Source organism: Hemiscyllium ocellatum, chromosome 8 (assembly GCF_020745735.1).
Source record: "Hemiscyllium ocellatum isolate sHemOce1 chromosome 8, sHemOce1.pat.X.cur, whole genome shotgun sequence".
NCBI lineage: Eukaryota > Metazoa > Chordata > Chondrichthyes > Orectolobiformes > Hemiscylliidae > Hemiscyllium > Hemiscyllium ocellatum.
The window spans coordinates 23,082,254-23,107,939 of NC_083408.1; the positions used below are offsets into that span (position 1 = coordinate 23,082,254).

General features: G+C 40.4%; 1 protein-coding gene across 3 annotated transcripts in view; it reads left to right on the plus strand.

The window, feature by feature from the left end:
• Positions 1 to 25,686, plus strand: part of ubr1 (ubiquitin protein ligase E3 component n-recognin 1) — a 219,437-nt gene that overhangs the window by 171,362 nt on the left and 22,389 nt on the right. For all 3 annotated transcript variants that reach the window (XM_060828682.1, XM_060828683.1, XM_060828685.1), the window contains 5 exons: positions 6,968 to 7,064; positions 9,020 to 9,087; positions 19,636 to 19,786; positions 22,560 to 22,647; positions 25,479 to 25,612. In XM_060828682.1, the coding sequence (XP_060684665.1) occupies positions 6,968 to 7,064; positions 9,020 to 9,087; positions 19,636 to 19,786; positions 22,560 to 22,647; positions 25,479 to 25,612 (538 nt within the window). The remainder of the gene's footprint in view (positions 1 to 6,967; positions 7,065 to 9,019; positions 9,088 to 19,635; positions 19,787 to 22,559; positions 22,648 to 25,478; positions 25,613 to 25,686) is intronic.

The window sequence follows — 25,686 nt, forward strand, 5'->3', positions numbered from 1 at the left end:
AAAGCTCTTGTCCGAAACGTCAATTCTCTTGTTCCTCTAATGCTGCCTGACCTGCTGTGTCTTTCCAGCACCACACTCTCGACACTGCTGATTGTATCAGGCTTAATTCTATATTGGAAACTTCCTTCAACTTTGCTTTTAATTTCCATTCAGCTCTTTTTCACATGACCCAACTTCCCTTCATTTCCTCCATTTCTTTGTTTCCATTTCTAAGGATAATCTGTCAACTACCATTTATTATCAGCCAACTGACTGTCTCAGTTAACTTGATCACATTTCCTCAGAGCCTACACCCTCTAAGGATTCCTTTCCAGTCTTCCTGTCACTCTGTCTCCATCACATCAATCCCAGTAATGTAACCTTCTATACCAACATTTTTGACTTGTCATCTTTTTTTTCCTCAACCAAGGACTGCCCACATTATGGTTGATGAGGTTGTTGACTGTGTCAGCCACATTTCTGCTCTCACCCTTTCCTCCTCTTCCCAGAGCCGTGATAGTGTTCCCTCTGTCTTCACATTCTACCCCACCAACCTCCGTATTCAATGGCTTCATTGTCCACCATTTCCACTGCGTGATAACACCATCAAGTGCATCCTTCCCCTCCCCTTTCAGCATTCAAGTGGACATTCCCTCTGATTCTTTTGTGCAGTCATCAGTCATCCCCTACACTCCATCCCTTTCATACAGCAGCTTTCTATGCAAGCATGAAGGATGTGCACCTGCCCTTTTATCTCCTGTCATTTCACTAATCCAAGTCCCCAACACCCCTACGAGGTAAAGATCTACATAGATGTCTTTCAGTTTAGTTTACTGTATTCACCTCTATGTTGGAAAGACCAAACATATCTGATTTGAGGAATACCATTGCTTAGCCCACAAGCGTGACTCCAAGCTTCAGAGGCCTCCCATTTTCATTATCCACCTTTCTCTCATGTTGCCATTCCTTCCCTTAGTCTGCTGTACTGTTGCAGTGAAGCTCAACATTAGCTTGAGCATCAGCTTTAGGTCCGCACTTGAAGCCTTTAGGATCTCATGTGAATTCAGCAATTTCAGATGGTAACCTCTGTCGTTCTATATCTGTATTTTTTGTGAGTTACAGTTTTTCTTTGTATTTTCACTTTCAGACAGTAATGAACCTGCTCTTGGCACATCTCTTGTTTCTTTCTTTTACTCTGGGAAGTTAACTATTGTCATTTAATTCAATCTGTCACAGACCTTCCACACACTCCTTTCTCAGAGTCTCCTTATAGCTTTAATTTTACCTAGTTCTGATCAAAGGTCATCAACTTGAAACATTAACTTTTTTGCCTCCACAGATGCTGCCTAACTTGTTGAATATTCCCAGTGTCTGCAGTATTATAAATTTTTAAGATTTTTGTTTACTTCAATCAACTTGCCATTTGCACACCTCATCTTAGCATGCAAAGAAAAGAGTACAAAATCATGGGGTTTATGATTTGAAATTGCTAAATTTCAGCATCTGGTCTCCATGGTTCAATCTCTTTTCGTGGAGCTACTCTCCACTGAATGCTGAGGTCACACCTCAGCATGTAGTCAAGAAACAATTCCAGCTCTTTGGCAGATGACAAGCTTCACTAAGTTGTACTAAACTTGTGTTTCTTTGAACTCCAGCCTCCCAACTGCCCTGAACTATATTTTCTGCTGCTGGACTTCCTTGAGCATCCCCCCCGCCGCTCAAAACTCTCTACTGCACAAAACCTCCCTCGGACCACCGGGACCACCTCTATCTTCCCCCCCCCCCCCCCCCCCAATCCTCGGACCTAATTGCAGCAGTTCAGATGTACGGCGCACCTCCTCTTGCTCCTGACTGTCTCTGACCCCCAATCTTTCTCAGCTGTCCCAATCAGGTATTGCTTGTATCCTTCACATGACCACTCCCTGTTGCAATGAACTATCAATGATTACTGTTAACCCTAACTTTTAGGTTTAGCAGCATTCACAGCTGCAAGAATTCTTCTCAGACTAAAAACTGACTAACTGAACTGCTAGTCAGTGACCCTTAAAACTGTTTTAAGTTATCTACTGGAAGACTTTGAGCATCCCACACTTATTGCTAGGCAGAATAAAATGTAATCAGAGTGGAATGTCCTGTGCTTAATCTAGTTTATTGAGCACAAAATTTTATCAAAAAAGTTTGTGACTTTTCCTTCATTGCTATAGGCAATTACTTCTTCAAAGATTTCTTAAATATTCCAAGCCTTGGGGTGGTGTGGTGGCTCAGTGGTTAGCACTGCTGCCTCACAGCGCCAGGGTTCAATTTCACCCTCTGGTATCTGTGTGGTGTTTGCATGTTCTCCCCATGTCTGCATCAGTTTCCTCCCACATTCCAAAGATATGCAGGTAGATTGGCCATGCTGAATTGTCCATAGAACCCACGGTGTGCAGGCTAGCTGAATTAGCCACCAGAAATTCAGGGTTACAGGGACAGAATAGGGGCAAATCTGGGTGGGATGCTCTTTGGAGGGTCTGTGTGGACTCGATGGGCCAAATGACCTGTTTCCACACGGGAGGAATTCTATAATTCTATTTTATAAGTGCATGTTGGATGTTCTTAATCAAGCCATGTACCTCTGGTGAGATATAATATAATCAAATGTAATTGTTAGGGAATCAGTTTTCCTATTCCTAAGATACCTCCATCAGCACTGATAGAACAGCAACTGGCTCCACCTCAATGATGCTGGGACCAGTTTTTTTGACAAGTTGTAGAAGAGGACTTTCAACTAAATAGTAGAAAGAAGGAACCACATGAGAGGAGTTGTGATAAATCACAGAGCAAACATGTAATAGATCAGGGTAATGATTTGGGGAATGATTTAACAAGAATGTTAGCAGGAAGAGGCAGAGAGGGGCAAACTGAAGTATGACACCAGCAGATAAAGGCAGAGTCTGCAAAAATGGCAAGTGATGCACTAAATGTGTGCAGTGTTCATATTAAAGTGGGTAAATATGTATCATGTGACAGCTTTTAGAGACATGATTGTGGGCTAACCAAGTCTGGGCCTTGGATATTTGACCTTTCATAAAGTTAGGAAACATGAAACAGGGTAGTGGGCTAGGTTGTTTAATTATTTATGTCATTAGTACAATAGTGAGTCTTGATTGTAGCTCAATAGGGTGAGGTCCAGAATTGGTTTGTTTAGATATAAGAAATAGGAGAGTTAAGTCACTTGTGGGTGTGATTTATAGGCCCCCTAATAATAGCTACACTGTTGGACCAAGATAGGAAGAAGTAAATGAAACTTGCGAGAGTGCTTGGATGATTTTCACTGACATGTGGACAGACAAATCAGATTGGCAAAGGTAGTCTGGAAGATTGGACAATGTATTAGAACAGTATGTACTTGGGGTTATTCGTAACCTGGTGATGAACATAAAGACAGGATAACTTCAAGGTAATAGAACCTCTAAGTGATAGTGATTATAATGTGATTGAATTTGGCATTCAGTTTGAAGGTGAGAGTATGGGCTTTAAATATAAACATATGTTGCTATGAGGGTATGAAGACAAAGCTAACTAAAGTGAAAAGGTGGGACACTGAAGATATTGTAGGCGTTTAAGGAGATATTTCGTAACTGTCAGCGAAGATTTGTTCCATTGAGAAAGATGCATCATCCATAGCTGAATAAGTAGGTAGAGGATAGTATTAATTTAGAAATAGACTGTACACCTAAGCAGCAAGTCAAAAGACTGGTCAGATTTCAAGAACTGACAAAGAATGAGTATAAGAAAGAGCCAGCTAGTATATCATAGTTTCTATGAGTATTCAAGTTGGAAAGGCCAATATATTTAGTTTTCTAAAAGGCTTTTGATAAGGCGCCACATCAAAGATTACTGCACATGACAAGGCATGAAGTCACATATTATCATGCATAAAGGATTGGTTAGCTAACTACAAAGGAGATTCTGATTGACATATTGTAACCAGTGGCGTGCTACAAGGTTCTGTGCTAGAGCCTCAACTGTTTTACGATATACGTCAATAACTTGGATGAAGGAACCAAATATATGGTAGCCAAACATGCTAATGATAGCAAAATAGCTACAAAAGTATGTTGTCCAAATGATGGAATGTGTGCAAAACAATATTAGTAGACTGAGTGTACAAAAATTGGCAGATAGAATATAATATGGGAAAATATCAACTTGACAATTTTGGCAGAAATAATAGAGAAACTGCATATTACTTAAATGCAGACTGTAGAACTGAGGTAGAGTGAATTCTGAATGTCCTGGTACATGAATCATAAAAATGTTACTACTCAGGAACAGCAAGTAACTAACAAAGCAAATAGAATGTTGGCAATTATTACAAGGGGAATGGCATACAAAAGTGGGGAGATTTGTGCAACTGTACAGGACCTTGGTGGGACTACATTAGAATACTGCATGTAATTTTGATCTTGTTCTTTAAAAAATGATATTATTGCAATAACCCACTTCAGAGAAGGTTCATTTGACTCATTCCTGGGATGAAAAACTGATCTTACAAAGAAAATTCAGTGAGCTGGGCCTGTACTTTTAAAAAGGTGTTGTGTTTGAAATACATACGTTTCTGAGAGGGCTTGATAGGGTGGATACTGAAAAGGTATTTCTTTTGTGGAAGAAACTAGAACATAGAATAGTGCAGTACAATCCCTTCAGCCCTCGATGTTGCGCAACCTGTGGATCCGATTTGTAGCCCATCTAACCTACATTATTCTATTCTCGTCCATATACCTATCCAATGACCATTTAAATGCCCTGAAAGTTGGCATGTCTACTGCTGTTGCAGGCAGTGCGTTCCAAGCCCCTATTACGCTCTGAGTAAAGAAACTGCCTCTGACATTGGTCCTATATCTAACACCCCTCGATTTAAAACTATGTCCCCACGTGCTAGCCATCACCATCCGAGGAAAAAGGCTTGCATTGTCCAACCTATCTAACCCTCTGATTATCTTATGTCTCAGTTAAGTCACCTCTCAATCATCTTCTCTCTAATGAAAACAGCCTCAAATCCCTCAGGCTTTCCTCATAAAACCTTCCCTCCATACCAGGCAGCACCCCGGTAAATCTCCTCTGAACCCTTTCCAAAGCTTCCACATCCTTCCTGTAATGCGGTGACCAGAACTGTACACAATACTCCAAAGTGCAGCAGCACCAGAGTTTTGTACAGCTGCAACATGACCTCATTGTTCTGAAACTCAATCCCTCTACCAAGAAAAGCTAACACACTGCATGCCTTGTTATCAATCCTATCAACCTAGGTGGCAACTTTCAAGGACACCAAGATCTCTCTGCTCATTTACACTACCAAGAATCTTGCCATTAGCCCAGTACTCTGCATTCCTGTTGCTCCTTCCAAAGTGAATCTCCTCACACTTTTCTCCATTAAATTCCATTTGCCACCTCTCTGTCCCTCTGTAACCTGCAACATGCTTTGTCACTATCCACAACACCACCAACCTTAGTGTCATCTGCAAATTCACTAATCCATCCTTCTCCGCCCTCATCCAGATCATTTATAAAAATGACAAATAGCAGTGGCCCCAAAATAGATCCTTGCGGTACACCAGTAGTAACTGAACTCCAGGATGCACATTTCCCATCAACCACCACCCTCTGCCTTCTTTCAGCTAGCCAATTTCTGATCCAAACCACTAAATCACCCTCCATCCCATGCCTCCATATTTTCTGCAATAGCCTACCAAGGGGAACCTTATCAAATGCCTTACTGAAGTCCATATACACCACATCAATTAGCAGAAACAGTTCAAAAATAAGTGAAAAAACAGAAATGAGGAGAATGTTTTCTCTGATGGATGTTAGTCTGTGGAGTTCCCCTCCCTAGAAAGCAGTGGGCTCTTATATTTATTCAAGGTTTGGTTTCATCTTTGATAGATAAGGAATCCCAAGTTATGGACAGGACAGTGGAGTTAAGATCACAACAAGATCTTGCTGAACAGCTGAGCAGGCTCAAAGGATTGAATGGCCTATCCCTGCTTTTGTATTCCTAGGATACCCTGATAGGTCAGTGAAAGCATGTAGCTGAATGCTTGTCAGCTCCAATCTCTATTCATGAACCTTTGATTTCCACTGAACGTTTCACTTGAAATCAATAGTTCTGACCTTCTTCCAGAAGCTCACTTGGCAAAAAACAAAAATTACGTAAATTTATATAAAATCAGTGTTCATTCACTTTCTTACATTAATTTCAAGTAATGATTTCACCCAGTCTGATATACTGTGAATATCTCTCTCTCTGAATAAAATGTGGAGCTGGAAAGGCACAGCAGGTCAGTCAGCATTGGAAGAGCAGGAAAGTCAATGTTTTGGGTCAGGACCCTTCATCAGGACTGGGTCCTGACTCAAAGTGTCAACTTTCCTGTTTCTCTGTTACTGTCTGACCAGTTGTGCCTTTACAGTTCCACATGTCATCAACTCTGACTTCTAGCATCTGCAGTCCTGACTATTATTTCCAAGTCACAGAAATCCATCTCTCTCTCTCTCTCTTTGGCCTTTTCTTGAATGGAGATGGATAGTTAGCCCTATAGTACTTCAGTACAACTTTGACGACTGTGGATGCCTAAAAGATTGTGTGATGCAAGTCTGCTCTTGAGCTTCCCTCAGCATTCGGACAACTTGCCATCAGGATCCAATATGAGTTGTATTTTGTTTCTTTTTTGTTTTGCGAGTACTGTTTCCCTACCTGCAGTTAACTAATTGCTGCATCTCCTCTTTGTGTACCCTTTCATTCTAATTTCATTCTCGTCTGCCAAAACTGAAGCAAAATAGTTTCCTGTCCTTTCTGTTTTCTCGACCTCCGTAGGAAGATTTTGCATTTCATCTTTAACCTATGTCTAGAATAAAGTGGACTTATTGTTCCCTCAGTCTGTAACTTCACAAAATGATATGGCTGACGGGATGCAAATTCTGAACGGTGACTGGTTATTTCTAATTGCAGGATCTTAGCCTGAGAGCAGTTCTGCAGTTTGCTGCTTCTCAGAGAGTGGTGGCATCACCCAAAGTTATCCAGAAGCACTTGACCCGGTTAATGTCAGGCAAGTATGGGCTAAGCATGTAAACTTTTCATGTGCATTGAGCTGACTAGATGATGATGAGGACAGTTGAGACAAATGATCAGTGTAACATGTTGGGGAAGAATTTAATTTTAAGCATTGGTTTGAATTTCTACAAGGCAGATGGAATAATGCTCACTGTGAATCCCGTATAAAACTGATTTTCAGCCAAGTTCCTGGGACGCTCACTGAGCTTAGAAAAGGGAAAGACTTACAATTTCATCACTTCTGGCAACTTCACAGTGCTTCACAGCCAATGAAGCATTTTTGAAATGTAGTCCCTGTTGTAACATAAGAAATATTGCAGCCAATTTAGACAAAGTAAGGTCTTACAAATATCAGTTGGCTGACGCCCAATAATATGTTTCGGTGAAGTTGGTTGAAGGATAAATATTTTCTGATGAGAATGCTCCCATTGCTGTTTGAATAGTACTGTGGGATTTTCACTAGGCTAGTTCCTGTTATGTGGGCGTAGGCTCAAACTTTCTTAATAAGACTATGTCCTTTGGAGCTTAGAAAAATAAGAATTGAAAAACTCTGAAGGGGAGCAATAGGATAACTACTGAGAAGATGTTTAATGTTGATGGGCTATCCAGAACTAGGGGAGACAGTTTAAAAGTAAAGGGTTTTCAAGATCAAGATAGTAACAAAAAGCATAGGACATGGGAGCAGGGGTAGGGGTTATTTAGCTTTTTGAGCTTTTCCCACTATTCAAGAAGATCATGGCAGATCTGCTTAGGACCTTAGTTTCCCTCTGCTGTCTACCACCTTAGGGAGTGCTCTTGTTTATAAGCTATGTCACCTAATTTTAGTCTCTCCTACAGAAGTAAATACTATTGCATACTTCTAGTGTCCTAAGATGCAAAGCAATTTATTCACTCAGAAGATTGTTAGTGTTTGGAATTCTCTTCCACAGGCAGCTTGAAGTCTGGGTCACTCAGTATATTCAAGGTTGAGCTGGGCACATTTTTGATTGACAAGGGACCCAAGGATTGTGGAAGCATGCAAAACAGTAGAGTCAAGGCCAAAATCAAATCACCCATGATCTTGCTGAATGGTGGATCAGGCAAAGCAGTCAAATGGCCTACAGCTGCTCCTATTTCTTGTATTCAGCCTAGTAAACCTCTTAAAGTAGATGACAGGGTAGATGAGAAAATGTTGTTTCCCCTTGTGAAAGAATCTTGGGCCAGAGGGCATAATCTCAAGAGTAAAGGGTTGCACATTTAAGACAGAGATGTGGACGATTATCTTCTTGGTGTTAGTGAATCTGTGGAATTCTTTACTCAGAGGGCTATTGAAGCTAAATCATTGAGTATATTTCGGGATGAGTCAGGTTTTTAGTCAGTAAGGCAATCAAACGTGATGGGAGTAAGGCAGGAATATGGAGTTGAACATTATCAGGTCAGCCATGCCAAAGCTGACTCAATGGGCTGATTGGCCTACTTAGGTTCCCACATCTTACAGTCTTTAATTCATATTACTAGAAATAAATTAAACTAAAAGTGTGAAAGTTCTTTGTTTCGGTCAGATCTGTCACATCCTATTTTGTTAGAATATGCATCCGGGTTAGAAACATCATGCTTTGCCTTTGTTGAAATCTTTAAGATAACCTAAAATATCAGCACAGCATCAATCTAAATGCAACAGTGTCTACTAATTTCCATGATACCTTTGTTCACTTCAGACTAAGAAGAGAAATTAGCAAATAGGATTGAATCTGACCATCCATATAATTTTTTGTCTGGATGCATGCACACACTACTCAAATGTGTTATTTTCATGTTGTTTTCAGTTTTGCTGAACTTTGGTCATTTAACTTATTGTATTGAAAGTATCATATAGTTCAGTTTAACTAGTTTGCAATCCTTCTGATAATTACCTATTCACTTTGGCCAAGAAATGTAATTTATAGCTTGTGATTCTGTTTTCGTTTCCAGTATTTCTGCCTCATCTGAATGTTGAAGACACTTGGTCAATCTTGGATATTGACTTTTTCCATCTCTTGGTATGTTTATGATTCATGACATTTGAGAATATTAGTTCATCCCATTATTTCTTTCATTTTAATCTCAAAAATACACTTTTAGACTTCATGATTCTGAATCCTAACAGGAAACATTTTCTTCATGTCATGGAGTCATGGAAATCCTTATCCTGAAGATATATTAAGCCTCAGGATCAATTTAAAGTTTCAAAATCAAAATTGATAGTTTTTCATTAGGGATATGGTTAAGGCACAGGTCAGCCTATTCTAACTGTACGGTAGAATAGATTTATAGGGTTGATTAGCCGCCTCTGTGTTACATTTGGAGACCAGAGCATCAGAGAGTTTCTTTAAATAGACTTCATCCCATAGGAACTGAAGCTTCTATCCATGTCTGGAGATTGCTGAGTTAACAATTACTCTTTACTTGTGATTTTAACCATTAAAGATCAAATGGGTTGCCCAACTTGTGCTCTGAAAAGTAGCCAAACTAACTTCATGTTTCGAAGTATCAAGTGGGATGATAGCTTCTCATCACATCTCATAATAGCTATGAGGACTTAGAATAAAGGGTAAACTAATAGTAGTTGAACCAAAAGATTAAAATCCATAGAATCTACTCAGTGTTTGTTGTACATGTATGATGAGGCTTTTGGATTACAAAGATCTTGGTGGACCTTCATGGTGTATCAATATTTGTTTTCTGTTTTAACTGTAATGCAGGTGTCACCTCAGGGTGGATCTAGATTTCTTTTTAAATCTACTGTAATGATTTCCTTATCTGCTGCAGTCTCTTAGGATCAAGAATTATTTGCTTTCCCTTTGCTGTGCTGGGCTCGGAGATTGCTGATGGGTCTGGTGTGCAATCTGAAAACCTTGAACTCTGAAATCTGGGCAGCAATTAGTAGTTGATGGGCCAGGCAGATGAGGTGCTTTGAGGTTTGTGTGCCTTCTGCGACACCTGTGTGCTCCTGACAATTTCTCAATGTGTTCAGTGCATTCTTAATTAAGCCTTAGAGCGATCCAGTGATAAAATGGTGCAATGTTTTCATTTCTTGAAACAATACATTGGGAAATCAACTAGGAAATGACCTGTTTAGATTAGGCATTATGTAATGAGACAAAATTAATTAGTAATGTCAAAGTAAAAGATCCCCTTGGTAAATAGTCATCATTGTACAAATTAAAACCTCATTAAGTTTGGAAATGTTGTACTCCATACTCCAATCACAAACCAATTATGTTCATGGGCAGGGAGAACTGACTGAACTGGATTAAGTACATAGATTAAAAGGGATGTTGGTAAATAAAGAGTGGAAAATATTTCGAGAAATGTTTTAAAATGTTCAACAACAATTCATTGCATTAAAGAAAAATGCTCAGCAAGGAAGATTCATTTGTGACTCAAAGGTAGTATTAAGTTAAAAGAAGAGACTGATACTGTTGCAAGAATAATGAGAGGAAGCAATGGCCTAGTAATATTATTGCTCGACTATTCATCCAGAAACTCAGCCAATGTCTTGGAGACCTGAGTTCAAACCTTGCCACAGCAGATGGTGGAGCTTTAGTTCAGTAAAGAATTTGGAATTACAAATCTAATGATGTCTGTGAAACCATTGCCGATTGTCAGAAAAAAGCCACCTGCTTCACTTGTGTCACCTGCCGTATAATCTGGTCTGGCCTACATGCAACTCCAGATCCACAGCAATGTGACTGACTCCTAACTGCCCTCTGGGTAATTAGGAATGTATAATAAATGTTGGTGTAGCCAGTGATAGCAAAATCCCGTGAATGAATAAAAAAAGCAGGTCAGAAGATTGAGTATGTTATCAACCAAAATTATCATACAAAAAGTTTATTTAGATAAGAGGAAAGAACAAGTACACTCACTAATAACATAAAAACTTCTATGTTTTTTTAAAAATTTGCTAAAATAAATAATAGTCTCTTAGAAGCAGAAACAGGAGAAATTTCGTAGGGAGTAGGAAAATGACAGGGGTATTCAACAAATATTTTGTCTTTCTTCACAGAAGAAAACACAAGATGCATGCCAAAAACAGTTGAGGCCTTCAGGCCGAAAATAGGAATATTTAATATCAGCAGAGAAAAAATATTGGAGAAGCCTAACGGACTAAAATCCAACAAATCTCCAGAAACTGGCGGTTCATCATCCAAAAAGGAGAGCTGAGAAATAGCAAATGTGCTGACTGAGTTTCTAAAATTGCTTAAATTTGGGAATGCTCTCGTTAGTTTGGAAATTTGCAAATTAAACACTGCTTTTCATTAGATCATAAGATAGGGGAACATAATTGGGCCATTTGGCTACTTGAATTTACTCTGCCATTCCATCATGGCTCATCTTTACCTCAACCACATTCTCCTTCCTGTAATTTTTGTTGCCCTTAATAATCAATGACCTATCTATCTCAGTCTAAAAACACTCAGTGACTTGGCTTGCACATCCTTCTGTGACAGAGTTCCACAGATTCACCATCCTCTGGCTCATTCCTCCTCATCTTAGTCCTAAAAGTTCATCCCTTCACTCTGAGGCAGCGCCTTGTGGTGCTCATGTCTGCTTTTAGTAAACAGTACTTTTCAAAGTAAATTGTTAAGCATGATGAAAAGACCTTCTTCATGTCCACTCCATCCAGGCCTCTCCGTATTCTGTAAGTTTCAATGAGATTCCACTCCATCCCCACCCCCATCCTCATCCTTCTAAACTCAGTTGGGTAAAGACCCAGAGTCCTCAGCCACTCCTCAAATGGCAAGCCCTTCATCCCCAGCATCATTCTAGTAAAGCTCCTCTGGACCCCTCTAACCCAGCACATCTTTCCTTAGATACGGGGCCCAAAATTGCTCACCTGTTTTTTTTTAATTCTAGCCCTCTTAAAATGAATGTTAACATTGCATTTGCCTTCCTAATGCTAACTGAACTTACATGTTAACCTTAAGAGCATCCTGAGCTGGAATCCTAAGTCCCTTCATGCATCAGATTTCCAAAGCCTTTCCCATTTAGAAAATAGTGTATGTCTCTATTCTTCCTCCCAACTTGCATGACTTTGCACTTTCCCACATTGTATTCCACCTTCCACTTCTTTGCCTGCTCTCCGAGTCTGTCCAAGTCCTTCTGCAGCCACCCCATTTTCTCAACAATACCTGCCCCTTCACTTATCGTTGTTTAATAAAAGGAGTGAGAGAAAATTGGCAAGAATGGAGCAGTTAGCCTGAATCTGTAGTTGGGAAACTGCAAGAATCATTTACAAAGGAATGCTTAACAATTTACTTCGAAAAGCATGGTTTTACTAAAAGCAAATTCTTCTTGACAAATTTATTCGAGTTTCTTGAAGATGCTGTATAAGTCTACTGGAATTTTGAGGGTGTAACTAGTAGAGTGATAATGGGAGCCAGTAGATGTGGTTTACTTGGACTTTGAGAAGGCTGTCAGTAAGGTCCTATATAAAAGATTAGCATGTAAGCGTGAAGTTCATGGGATTCGGGATAGTGTACTGTAACAGGCACTGTAACATACTGTTGCCAGACTGGAAATAGAGTAAGAATAAATTAATCCTTTTCTGAGAGGCAGCAAGTAACTTGTGGGATGTCGTGGGAATTAGTGCTTAGACCCCAGCTATTCACAATATATGTAAACCATTTAGACGAGAGAATTAAATGTAATGCCTGCAAATTTGCAGACGACACAAAACTGGGTGGGAAGGTAAATTGTGAGGTGGATGCAGAGATGCTTAATTGTGATGTGGACAAGGGGAGTGAGTGGGCAAAAGCATGGTATATGGGTAAATGCCAGATTGTCTACTTTAGAAGCAAAGACAGGAAGACCGTTGATTTTCTGAATGATGATAGATTGAGAAAGGGGGGAGGTGCAACCATACCGAGGAGTCGTCATGCACCATTGCTGAAGGTACGCATGTAGGTGCAGCAGGTGATGAAAAAGGCAAATGGTATGTTGGCCTTCATAGTAAGAGAGTGCAGGCACGGGAACAAAGATGTCCTGCTGTAATTATTCATGGCTTTGGTGAGACCACAGTACAATTATTGTGTACAATTTTGACCTGCTGATCTGAGGAAGGATATTAGAGCTATACAGAGAGTGCAATGAGCAAGACTGATTCCTGGGATGGCAGGATAGACAACCAGAGAGAGACTGGATCAGTTAGGGGTGTATTCACTGGTCTTTGGAAGAATAAGAGGGTATCAAATTCGAACAGGGCTAGACAGGGTATATGCAAGGATGTTCCTGATGACCAAGGTCATGGTCTAAACACTTGGGGTAGGCCATTTAGGACTGAGGTGAGAAATTTCTTCACGTAGAAAGTAGTGAGCTCGTAAATTCGCTGCCACAGAAAGCGGTTGAGGCCAACACATTGAATATCTTTAAGAAGGATTTAGATGAAGTTCTTAGGGCTAAAGCGATCAAAGCATGAGGAGAAAGTGGGAACAGGGCACCATATTGAATGGCGGAGCAGGCTCAAAGGACCACATGGTCAATTGCTCCAATGTTCTGTGTTTCCATGTAACATGGAGAGTCAATGAAGAGAAACCAGTCGTTGATGTACACAAGGTTAGGATTTGTGGGGTTTAGGGTGATGGCATTAATAAAGATTGGCTAATGGATAGGATTGAGCAGAGAGTAGGTATAAACAAGTGCATAGAGCAGTCGAAGGATCAGTGGTGGGACATCAGCTATTTACAATTTATATTAATGAATTAATTTATTTGGTAAAAAGATATATCTTAAGTTTGTGGAAAATACAAAGCTAAGTGGAATTGTTAACTGAGAGGTTATAAAGTGATAAGGTTAAGTGAGTGAGCAACAAACTGGTAGATGGAAGTGTAAAACTTGAAATGTTGATTTTCAGATAGACTTCAGTACTGTTATGACGTGGAGGTTGAACTCCTTTACTAATTAAACCAAGCCCAGAGAAATTTGCCTCGTAACCTGCTAAAAGTGTATGAAGATCCCTAATTTCCACAGTATAAATAAAAAGTAACAATTTATTTATTTAACCCTAACAGTGAACACTAACAAAACTATTAACAAACTGAATACTCTTTCCCTTAACTAGCTAACCACAATTGTAATAATTTTACTTTTCCAATAACACAATTGATAATAATGCTAATTTGGAACTTAATCTCTTATACAAATGGTCTTCCCTTCTTTCGTCTTCCCTTCTTCCTTCAGCCTTCCTTCCTCTTCTTTCCAAATCTGCTGTCTTCTCCTAGGTCATTGTCTCACTTTTTAATGAGTGTATTTTAGCTATCAAATGTCTTGGTACCTTTTAAATAGATGGTGCCTTCTCAGAAGTTTCTTTTGAGAGCAAGATGTTTGTTTCTTTAGATGGCATTTTGCAAAATCCCTGCATCTTTTATACCCATGATTACATCTTAAATTCATATAATTTGATTGGCTTCCAGGTGTCAAAGCACTCAGCTTTATATTCAATTGGTCCTTCGTCTCCAAGTGTCTTTATAAATTACTTGGTCGAGTTTAAAATGTTGTCTGGATAAAAATGCTCCTTGGGCCTGCTCAATTCAAGCACCTGCAGCTGCCTACCCACAGACATTCATTGTTAAATCTATAAGCACCGAAAATTATGACAGTTTTTTTTAAAAGGGTCATCGCAATGTTCCCCCACTGCCATCCCCCCAGTTTTACACACCAATTTTGTGACCGGACTCAAACAAGAAACACCACAAGTTAGTATGCAGGCACAGAAAACGGTTAGGAAAGCAAATGGCATGTTGGGCTGTGTTGCGAGGGGATTGGAGTGAAGGAACAACTCATGCAACAATTGTATAGGACTTTGAGAGTGCATTTGGAATACAGTGTAATGTTTGATTTCCAGTCTCCATATTTATGGAAGGATATATTTGGAAATATCAAGGATATTTCCATTTCCTTTTGGAGGCAGTGAAGATTATCCCTGGGATGAGAGGGTTATCTGTGATGAGAGGCTGAGTAAATCATGTTGATATTCACATTCAAAGCCCCTTAGAGCCTTGTATGTTTCATATGTTAAACATGAAGAAGTTATTTCCTCTAATCAGGGAATCTAAAACACAGGCACAGCCTGACAATAAGGGGTCATCATTGAGGACTGAGATAAAAAGAGGGTTTTGAATCTTTTGGAATTATCTATGTCAGAGGATTGTGCATGCTGCACTGTTTAGAATATTTAAGACTGTGATGGGCATATTTTCAGGACTGCATGGACTAGAAGGATAAAGGAAGCAATCAGAAAAGTGGAACTGAGTTCACCCATGATCATATTTAGTGGCGGGCCAGACCTCACTGACTGCATGTTCTACTCTTTCTCTTATTTCTTACGTTCATAAATAAACCTCCTCCATTTTGATTTGTTACAAGCCAGAGACTCTAATAACTCAGTGAGAGTATTTGATAATTTGAGGAAGTCTTGAGGACTCCCCTTAAAACGTTTCCATTGTTCTGGTCTCTTGCTGTGACCAGCTGCTTCAGTGGGCTGAAGTCAGGCACACAAATGACGTCCCACACAGCAGAACACTTGATGCCCGGCAGTTTGGCTCTGAAGAGAACACTGTTGTTGGACTGCCTTTCTTGTCACTTCATTTGGAGAATATCATGAAGTCACACTTCAAAGCGCTGGAGAAGTGGTAATGCCATTTTTAAACTTCTTTCCTGGCCTCCAGTATTTGCTGCTGATACCTACTTGTCCTTGAGAATTGAGTGACTTGCTTGGCCATTTCAGAGTCCAGTAAGAGTCAGACATATTTGTGTGTGTTTATATGTAAGTCAGACTGCCTTAGGATGGCAGACAGCCTTCCCTAAAAGGCATTTGTGCAAAATAAGTTTATTGGCAACCAATAAACCAATAAAAGTAAGTTTATTGGCAACCACGACTCGTCCGCTTTATCCTCAATCACATCTTCGGCTTTGACAATCAGTCCTTCATCCAGACACGCGGAACAGCCATGGGGACCAAATTTGCATGCCAACATGTACAGGTTCGAACAAGACTTCTTCACTATGCAGGACCTCCAACCAACACGATACAGCAGGTATTTTGATGACATTTTCTTCGTCTGGACCCATGGCGAAGAGTCACTGAAGCAACTACACAGTGATATCAAAAGTTTCATCCCACCATCAAACTCCCCATGGACTATTATCTACTATCTGTTTCATTCTTGAACACTTGCATCTCTATCAAGGATGGGCACCTCAGCGCCTCACTCTACCACACACCCACGGATAAACTCACGATGCTACACTTCTCCAGCTTCCACCCGAAATACATTAAAACAGCCATATGCAGGATCTGCTCAGATTAGGAGGAAAGTGATGGGCACCTGGAAGTACTCAAGGATGCCCTCATAAGAACGGGATACGATGCTCAACTCATCAACCGCCAGTTTCAATGTGCCACAGCGAGAAACTGTAAAGACCTCCTCAGGAAACAGACACGAGCTGCAACCGACAGGGTAACCTTTCATTGTCCAGTATTTCCCAGGAGCCAAACAACTACGCTATGGTCTTTGCAGCCTGCAACGCATTATCAATGAGGATGAGCACCTCGCCAAGACCTTCCCCAGACCTCCACTGCTCACCTTTAAACAACCACCAAACCTCAAACAGGTCATTGTTCATAGCAAACTGGCCAGCTTTCAGGACACCATACAACCTTGTCACGGTGGACGCCGCAAGATGTGTCAGAGTGTCTTCACGGATACCACCATTATGCGTGGAGGACACTTCCACATTGTACGTGACAGGTACTCATGCAACTCAGCCAACTTTATCTATCTCATACACTGCAGGCAAGGATGCCCTGAGGCATGGTACATTGGTGAGACCAAACAGAGGTTATGGAAACAGATGAGTGGACACTGCACAATAATCAACAAACAAGAGTGTTCCCTCCCAGTCAGAGAACACTTCAGCGGTCCAGACATTCGACCTTGGACCTTCGGGTGACCGTCCTCCAAGGCGGATTTCAGGACAGGCAACAACAAAAAGTGTCCGAGCAGAGGCTGATAGCCATGTTTGGTACCCATGGCGATGGCCTCAACGGGGACCTAGGGTTCATGTCACACTACAGGTGATCCCTATTGCACTATACAGACACGCACACGCACACGCACACACACGCACACACACTCCTACAGACCCATACATTCCTGCAGACCCCCTCTCATATGCTCACACATACATTCACATGTTCTTTCACTCTCTTACAGGCATTCATAGAACAATGTAGCACAGAACAAGCCCTTCGGCCCGCGATGTTGTGCCGAACATTTGTCCTAGCTTAAGCATGTATCCGTGTACCTATCCAATTGCCGCTTAACGGTCACCAATGATTCTGACTCTGCCACTCCCAAAGGCAGCGCATTCCATGCCCCCACAACTCTCTGGGTAAAGAACCTACCCCTGATATCCCCCCTATACCTTCCACCCTTCACCTTAAATTTATGTCCCCTTGTAACACTCTGTTGTACCCGGGGGAAAAGTCTCTGACTGTCTACTCTACCTATTCCCCTGATCATCTTATAAACCTCTATCAAGTCACCCCTCATCCTTCGCCGTTCCAATGAGAAAAGGCCTAGCACTCTCAACCTATCCTCGTACGACCTATTCTCCATTCCAGGCAACATCCTGGTAAATCTCCTCTGCACCCTCTCCAAAGCTTCCACATCTTTCCTAAAGTGAGGCGACCAGAACTGCACACAGTACTCCAAATGTGGCCTTGCCAAGGTCCTGTACAGCCGCAACATCACCTCACGACTCTTGAATTCAATCCGTCTGCTCATGAACACTAATACACGATAGACCTTCTTACAAGCTCTATCCACCTGAGTGGTAACTTTCAAAGATCTATGAACATAGACCCCAAGATCCCTCTGCTCCTCCACCTTACTAAGAACCCTACCGTTAACCCTGTATTCCACATTCTTATTTGTCCTTCCAAAATGGACAACCTCACGCTTGACAGGGTTGAATTCCATCTGCCACTCCTCAGCCCAGCTCTGCATCATATCTAAGTCCCTTTGCAGCCTACAACAGCCCTCCTCACTATCCACAACTCTACCAATCTTCGTATCGTCTGCAAATTTACTGACCCACCCTTCGACTCCCTCTTCCAAGTCATTAGTAAAAATTACAAACAACCCCCCCAACACGCATGCACACAAAAGTATAAGCTTGTGGGGTGAATCTGTACTTGCAGAATGACATTTTACTTTTCTCAAAAATTGTATGAATCCATGTAAGATTCTGTCAATCCATTTTTTAGATTAGAATCAGTCTGACTGTTGTGGGCATATAGGGCACCTCACACTTTAAATACATTATCTGGGCCGACATGATAACAATTGTTAAAGTTCACTTTCGAATGTAACTTTTAAAAAAGGTTTTGCGATTTACATATGAAAGAACTGAAATCAATGTGGTCATTCTAAAAGATGAGAGCCTTAACAAACAATCCAGGTCTTTTTCAATATGTAATTTCAGTTACATCACACTGTAAACTTTTACTATAAATTGTGTCTTACGATCTTATTCTCCACAACCACCTGATGAAGGAACAGCGCTCTGAAAGCTAGTGCTTCCAAGAAAATCTGTTGGACTATGACCTGGTGTTGTGATTTTTAACTATCTGCATACAGAAGCTCAATGTTAGAATTACTTTGGTTTAGAGTTGAAGACAGTTTGCTGTCTTTGCTGTAAAAAGTATCTCCACAGCTGGCATTAATTTATATCAACAATGATTTATGAGGAAGACCTGAATCTTTTCATTTCTTGTACTGAAGAGGAAAACTGTGTAGATAATTGAAGCATCATAAAGCATGGAGAGGATAAATAGGCAATGTCTTTTCGCTGGGGTCGGGGAATCCAGAACTAGAGGCCATAGGTTTAGGGTGAGAGGGGAAAGATATAAAAGAGACCTAAGGGACAACTTTTCACTCAGTGGGTGGTACATCTATGAAATGAGCTGCCAGAGGAAGTGGTGGAAGCTGGAACAATTACAACATTTAAAAGGGATCTGGATGGATATATGAATAGGAAGGTTTGGAGGGATGTGGGCCAGGTGCTGGCAGGTGGGACTAGAATGGGTTGGCATGGACAAGTTGAACCGAAGGGTCTGTTTCTGTGCTGTGCATCTCTATGACTCTAAGTAACTACTGAATTAATTTTCCCCAGTCTGTAGAGTTGCCATTTTCAGCGAGACAATCTTTGACCTCATTCACTCAGTAATAGAGGCAGTATTAATAATAATAGTAACAAACCCAACAAAGATGGTCAAGTAATTTGCACTGAATATGCAAATGGGTATGATGAACTGTATCTGTGAGCCAACAATTCCCTTCCTTTCCCAAATACCTGGCCACAGAGACCAGCAGATTCCCTTGAAGTTAAAAGTAGCTGAATCCCATTTTTAGATTTCTTTTACTTCCCCTTCCATCCGTGACACTAAATATCTGCTTGGTCTGTATGATCAGTGATGAGTTTATATTTCACAGGTTAATTTGCAACTTGGTTTTTGACTTTGCACCTGATTATGATTTCAGGTCAGCCTCGTTCTAGCATTTCCTTCATTGTACTGGGAGGAGACTGTGGAGCTACAACCCTCGGACATCAGCTGTGCATTTAACAACCTCTACCTCTTCCATCTGGTTACCATGGCACACATTGTGCAGATACTACTTACCTCTACAACAGGTGAGCACTTTACCGCAGACAGCAAGTCAAAGTAATTTACATTTTTGTTTTCACAAAACCAATGTGTTATAATCAAATAAATAAATGTCTCTACATATAGCCACTGTACCAGTACAAAATAATGTAGGACTGCAGCAAAAGAGCAGCTGATACCTGTATGGTGAGCCAAATGGCCACCTCTTGTACTGCATGATTCTATGAATGAGTTCCTCTGACTTGCAGGAAAGAGTAAGTTAAATGTATAGTCTGGGAAAAGTTCTAATCCCATTTCTCTGTGTACTTTCCACAGTTTTCTCTCAATTGGGTGCTTAAGATAAGAGTTGAAGGTTAGCAACTGATATTTTCCAGGTCTGTTTTGACTGCAGTAGCAGCCATTAGCATTTGTAATTTGAAACACTGCAGTTCTTCTAAGTACCATGAATCTGATATACTATGAAAAGAATAATTTTGATAAAGGTTTAATTGGATTCAAGGGACAAGAATAGAGTTTATAGTTTTTGGATTAATAGTCAGCGTTGTGTCTGGGGGCAGAGTTAGAATTTTGTTTGCTCGTCTGCTTTGTCACGTGTTTATAATTGATTCCATAGTGTTTTAAGTGGAGGGTCTTACCCCAGTGTTGAGGTCAACATTCCTCTCTCACTGAAATTGAGATATACCTCATAATTAGACACTAAGGATAAGTATACACGCTAGACAAAAGAAATTAACTGGTGTTATTGTGGAGCATGTAGCATTTTGAAATCCTCTGAAGAAAACTCTGTGGTCTTAGTTAAATTGACATACTTGGTTGCAACCCAAAATGTATTACTAATTGTATGTATACAGTTGTAACAAATTGGCAAGTGTTAGTACAAACCTATTTAGGATGTTCCCTGGTGTAACTGTGATACTAAAATAGCACACTATAAACATTAACCCATTTTCTAATTATAGTGCCTCGTACTTGATGTATGTTTTACAGTTATAACTTGCATGTAAAAGTGCAGTTGATTGTTTACTTAGCCATGAAACACCGTGCTAGTAAGATGTTTAACAGTGAGTACACAATAAAGCAACAGCTTTCATTTCTGTAGTGCCTTTTAATTTTTAAGCTGTCTCGAGGCCCGTCATGGAACTGGAATCCAATGAAAGTTGACACCCAGTCAAAGAAGGAGAATCAGAACAGGTGATCAAAAGTTTAAAATAACATCTTTAGGGGACAGAGAGAGATTGAGAGGTGGAGAGATTGAAGGCGAGAATTTCAGAGCTTGGGGTTGAGGCAGTTGAAATCAGGACTAGAGTTCAAAGCATGTTTCTTTGGTGAGGACAGAGTTGGAGAAATGCAACAATGAGATCCTGAGCAAATCATCTTCATCATCAGCAATCACTCACTAATGAACATGATTATCCACTAAGGAAATTCCTGGACAAATATGGATTCATAATAGAATGAGAATAACTAACCTAACAGAGAATTTGAAAGTAGGTTGCTTCTTTTCTTTCTTGCATACTTGTGAAGTACGGGTTCAAATCCCACCACGGAACCTGTTGATTAATTCATAAATTTGGTTAATTAATTTAAATTAAATTTGGAATGGAAAGTTAGTTTCATAGCAGTATTACTAAGTCTGTAATCAATTGTTGGGAAAGCCCATCACTAATGTCCTTTCGGGAAGAAAATTTGCAGAGTCCAGACCCACAGCAATGTGGTTCATTCTGAACTGCCCTTTGAACTGGCTAAGCAAGCCACTACTTTGTACTAAACCACTACACCAAGGTCAAAAAGTAACAAGGTCAGAAGTCCCACTTCCTCGTCCAACAGGTTTATTTGAAATCATAAGCATTTGGAGAGTTGCTCCTTCGTCAGATGAAGTGAAGAAAAGCGTACAAGCAGAGAGAGCTCAACAGAGAGATCAAAAGATCATACAAATGGTGTGTGTGAAATGTCAACACACTGAATAATTAGTCTCTGCAAGTGATCAAAAGTGTCAGGCGGTGTGAGTAAAGTGTCAAAAGCTGAATAGCAAGTGAAGGGTTGACATATAATTGAGGCAGGGAATTATTTACAAAGAATTTAAAATAAGGTAGTGCTGGAGACAAACCAAATAGCTGAAGTAACATGATGTGAGAGTGACATGCCAGGGATCTGACCAAAGTAACAGGTAATCCAAAACTGTACAAGCTAATTAAGTTGTTACCTTGATAACTAATATAACTTGAGTAGTCTTAAACCAGTTTGAATTGGTGTATAGACCTAAAAACACAAGAGAATTGCATGTGCCTAAAAGAAAGTGTTTGACGTTAATTAATTTTAAGTAGAGATATGGAATTTCATTTTTGTTTTGTTGACTCGTGCAGCATCAAGCAACCGTGTTTTCTCTCTTTGTACCCCTGCCACATTGCTGCTGAGGCTGCATTCTTTGGTTGTAGGATTGTTTTGGTCTAGCTGACTAAATTGACTTTTAAGTAACCACTAAACTTGCATGCAAGCTTTCCTTTGTTTTACTTTTCTTTGTTTTTATTTGGTTAATGGTATAGTTGGTGTAACATGTGTTTCTTCAACATGAATTGATTATTACACAATGGAAGAATTTAGACCACTATTTGTTGAACGTAACCTTTCCCCACCTGTATTGGCTATAATGTGATTCCTGTCCCATTGGTTTAAATGGTGCTGCTATTATGTGATTTTCTTAGTTCCTGTGTGATCCCACATTCTATCACGTTATATCGAAACAAACTGTACAGTTCAAGATGCCATTGTTTTGTGCAATACTTGTTTATTCCTGAGCAGATTGTCCTATGGAGCAGGATGGAGAGGAGAGTGAGGAGTCTCAGTCAGCAGCAGAACTGTACGAAATGCTTCGCGAATACACAAGCAGGTATGAGACAGAAACTAAAGTTCCTTGCAGTGATATAACTACTTAGTTCCTGACAAACCTTCAAGAGGCATTATTTCCAAGCTGGGCTCAGTTCACAGTCTACTTGGTTACTAAATCTAATATATTGCTTTTGTGTTTTACTTTAAAAATGTATGATACTAAGCCACACGATGTATACAGTCAAACGATCAAAAGCTGGGTCAAAGAGAGACATTTTAAGGAGTGACCTAAAGGAAGAAAGAGAGGTAGAGAGGCAGCGAGGTGTAAGGGGAACATTCCACTTGTGATCTCAACAGATGAAGTCATGGTCACCAGTAATACAGAGATCAGATTGGGGTTTCATGAGGTCTGAAGAAGAGGTGCACAGAGATCTCAGAGGGCTGAGAGACTCTGACATGATTCCAGAGATAGAGTTTTCCAAACAAGGATGAGAATTTTAAAATCAACAAGCAACTTAATCAGGAGCTTGGGCGTGAAGGGGAAAGGAACTTGCTGCAAGTTACAACATTGGAAGCAGAGATTTGGATAACCTGTGGAGGGTAGAATTTGGGAAACTAGGCAGGAGTGCATTAGAATAGTTGAATCTGGAGCTAACAAAGACATGAATGAGCCAATGATCTGAGATGGTGGAGTTGAAGAATGCTATTGAGGTCGAAATAGATAGTTTTAGTGATGACACAGACATGGATTTGAGAGGAGAATGTGAGGTCTGCAGATGCTGGAGATCAGAGCTGAAAATGTGTTGCTGGTAAAGTGCAGCAGGTCAGGCAGCATCCAAGGAACAGGAGAATCGATGTTTCGGGCATAAGCCCTTCTTCAGGAATGGATTTGAGAGTTCATCTCACTGAAGTACAACAACAAAATTGGGAATAGATTTTTGCCAGAGAGAGGGATGGAATCATTAGCTAGTGAAGAGAGTTTGGAATGAAGATGAAACAGTGTCCTTGGTCTGGCCACTTTTGGAGGATTTTGATACTGGATGTTGGATAAGCTGTTGGCATTTTTCAGGAATGGAGGAGTTGTAAAATGTTGGTAAGGTGGAGCTAGGTTTCATCAATGATGATGTGACCTCAGGGCAGCATGCAGGTGAATCTGGAAGTTGGAGGGAGCTAAGGATACATCCTTGTAATACCCTAATGGTGCATGAATAGAATGAAAAGTCATTGCAAGTAATTCCCTGGCTCTGATTGAATGGATGAACCAGAAGAGAACAGACTCAACAGCTGGACAGTGGTGGAGCGATATTGATATGGTCAGCAATATCAAAAGCTGCATCAAAAAAGCTGAAGAATGAGGGTGTGTTTTGTCAGAATCTCACAATGTCATTTCTAACTTTTGATCGGAGCTGTTTCACTATTGTGGCAGAGGCAGAAACCTGATTAGTGGAATGTTTACAAAGATTTCCAGGAAAGATGGGCATGGGTTTTGGAAACAGCAACTTGTTTAAAGACTTTGGAGAGGAACGAAAGATTGGAGATGAGGCTGTAGTTGGCCAACACAGTGGGGTTAAAGCCTGATTTTCTGAGGGGTAGTGATTAAAACACATTTCAAGTAGACAGGAATAATGCCCAAGGCTATGCCGAATGAAACTATCTGGATGCTCCTTTTGAATAACTAGCACAGGTTTCCAAACCGAATACCCTGCTGTGCTGTAAGGTTCAATGATCTTACTCCGTTCTGTCATATTGCCACATTTCCTGATCCTGATGTCCTTGTTGGCACACATGTAGTTCCCAACTTTCAACGTTTCATCAGCTGAGATGCTGAATGGATGTTGGTTGTATCCCAGTGTGGAAGAGTTGGAAAGTTTAGGATAAGCAGGCTTGCTTTTTTTTTTGGAAGTCTTCCTATGTTGCCAAAAGCTTGGGAACAGCTTGGCCTCCTGAGCTTTAGACCAGCACATATTGGAGTAGAAACTTGCAGTGCAAAAATCGAGGTGTAAGATGGTTGTGTACATCTGAAAGGTAAAAAGTTTTCATGTCAAACAAGGCTCCAACTCACTTTTATGCAGGTTTTCTGTGATGTTAATCTGAGGTTCTTGGCTGTTCAGAGGACAGTGTTACAGTTTGTTCACATCACTGCTCCCTTGGGGGATTGAATTGGTGTTGCCACTGTTAGATATCAAATTTTAAAGTCATCATTCCTCTACTGCACCATAGTCTGCTCTCTTATTAGATAAAGATGACTATTTGGGTTTTAACGTGAGGGTCACCATGCCTCAAGTGAGGGGAGAGGTTGAGGAGGAGAGTCTCCCAAGAATTGAACCTACACTGTTGGAATCACTCTGCATCACGAACCAGTCAACCAGCCAACTGAGCTAACTGACCCCTCATTTCAAATATATAGCACCCTTTTTATTAACCAGCACCTTTGGGACCAGGAATGTGTCAGTTGATCAATTATTGCGGACAATCAAGAGGTACGCATAACCGCAGTAAACCCTGACCAAGCAAAACTTCAAGACATCAATATCTCTCAAAACGCACCTCCTGATATCAATGTAAAAGCTCACAGTAAGGATTAGAACTGTTATGCAGGGTGTATACACATCACTATTACACTTTATTTACAGCATAAATACTCTGACATCAGAGTACATATAATTTTTGACTGTATATCAAGAGTGCCAGTGAAAACAAAGTTTGCTGTACTTGCAATAATTATTCTATTTTGTATTAATTTTATTTGAGAATAAAGCTTTCAGCATTCCTACAATCAATTATTCCCATTTAATATGGTTTCCATTCTGAATGGCAATTTCTAGTGTCCAAGTTCTACAGAGTGGGTGTTTTGTCATTTGCCATGTTAAAATGAGTTGCAATTGTCAACAGATCTTTAGAATATAAGCCCCATGGCTGCTACCTGTGGAACTGTGTGAAATGTGGCATTTTTCCATTCCTTCGCTGTTCTGCCTTGTTCTTCAACTACCTGCTTGGAGTGCCACCTCCTGAGGAGCTGTCAAAAGGTAAGTGAAAAGTAACTTGCAGTTTTAATTTGGGAATATGTGGTTTTTGATGAATGTGATTTTGTTTTCAAAGA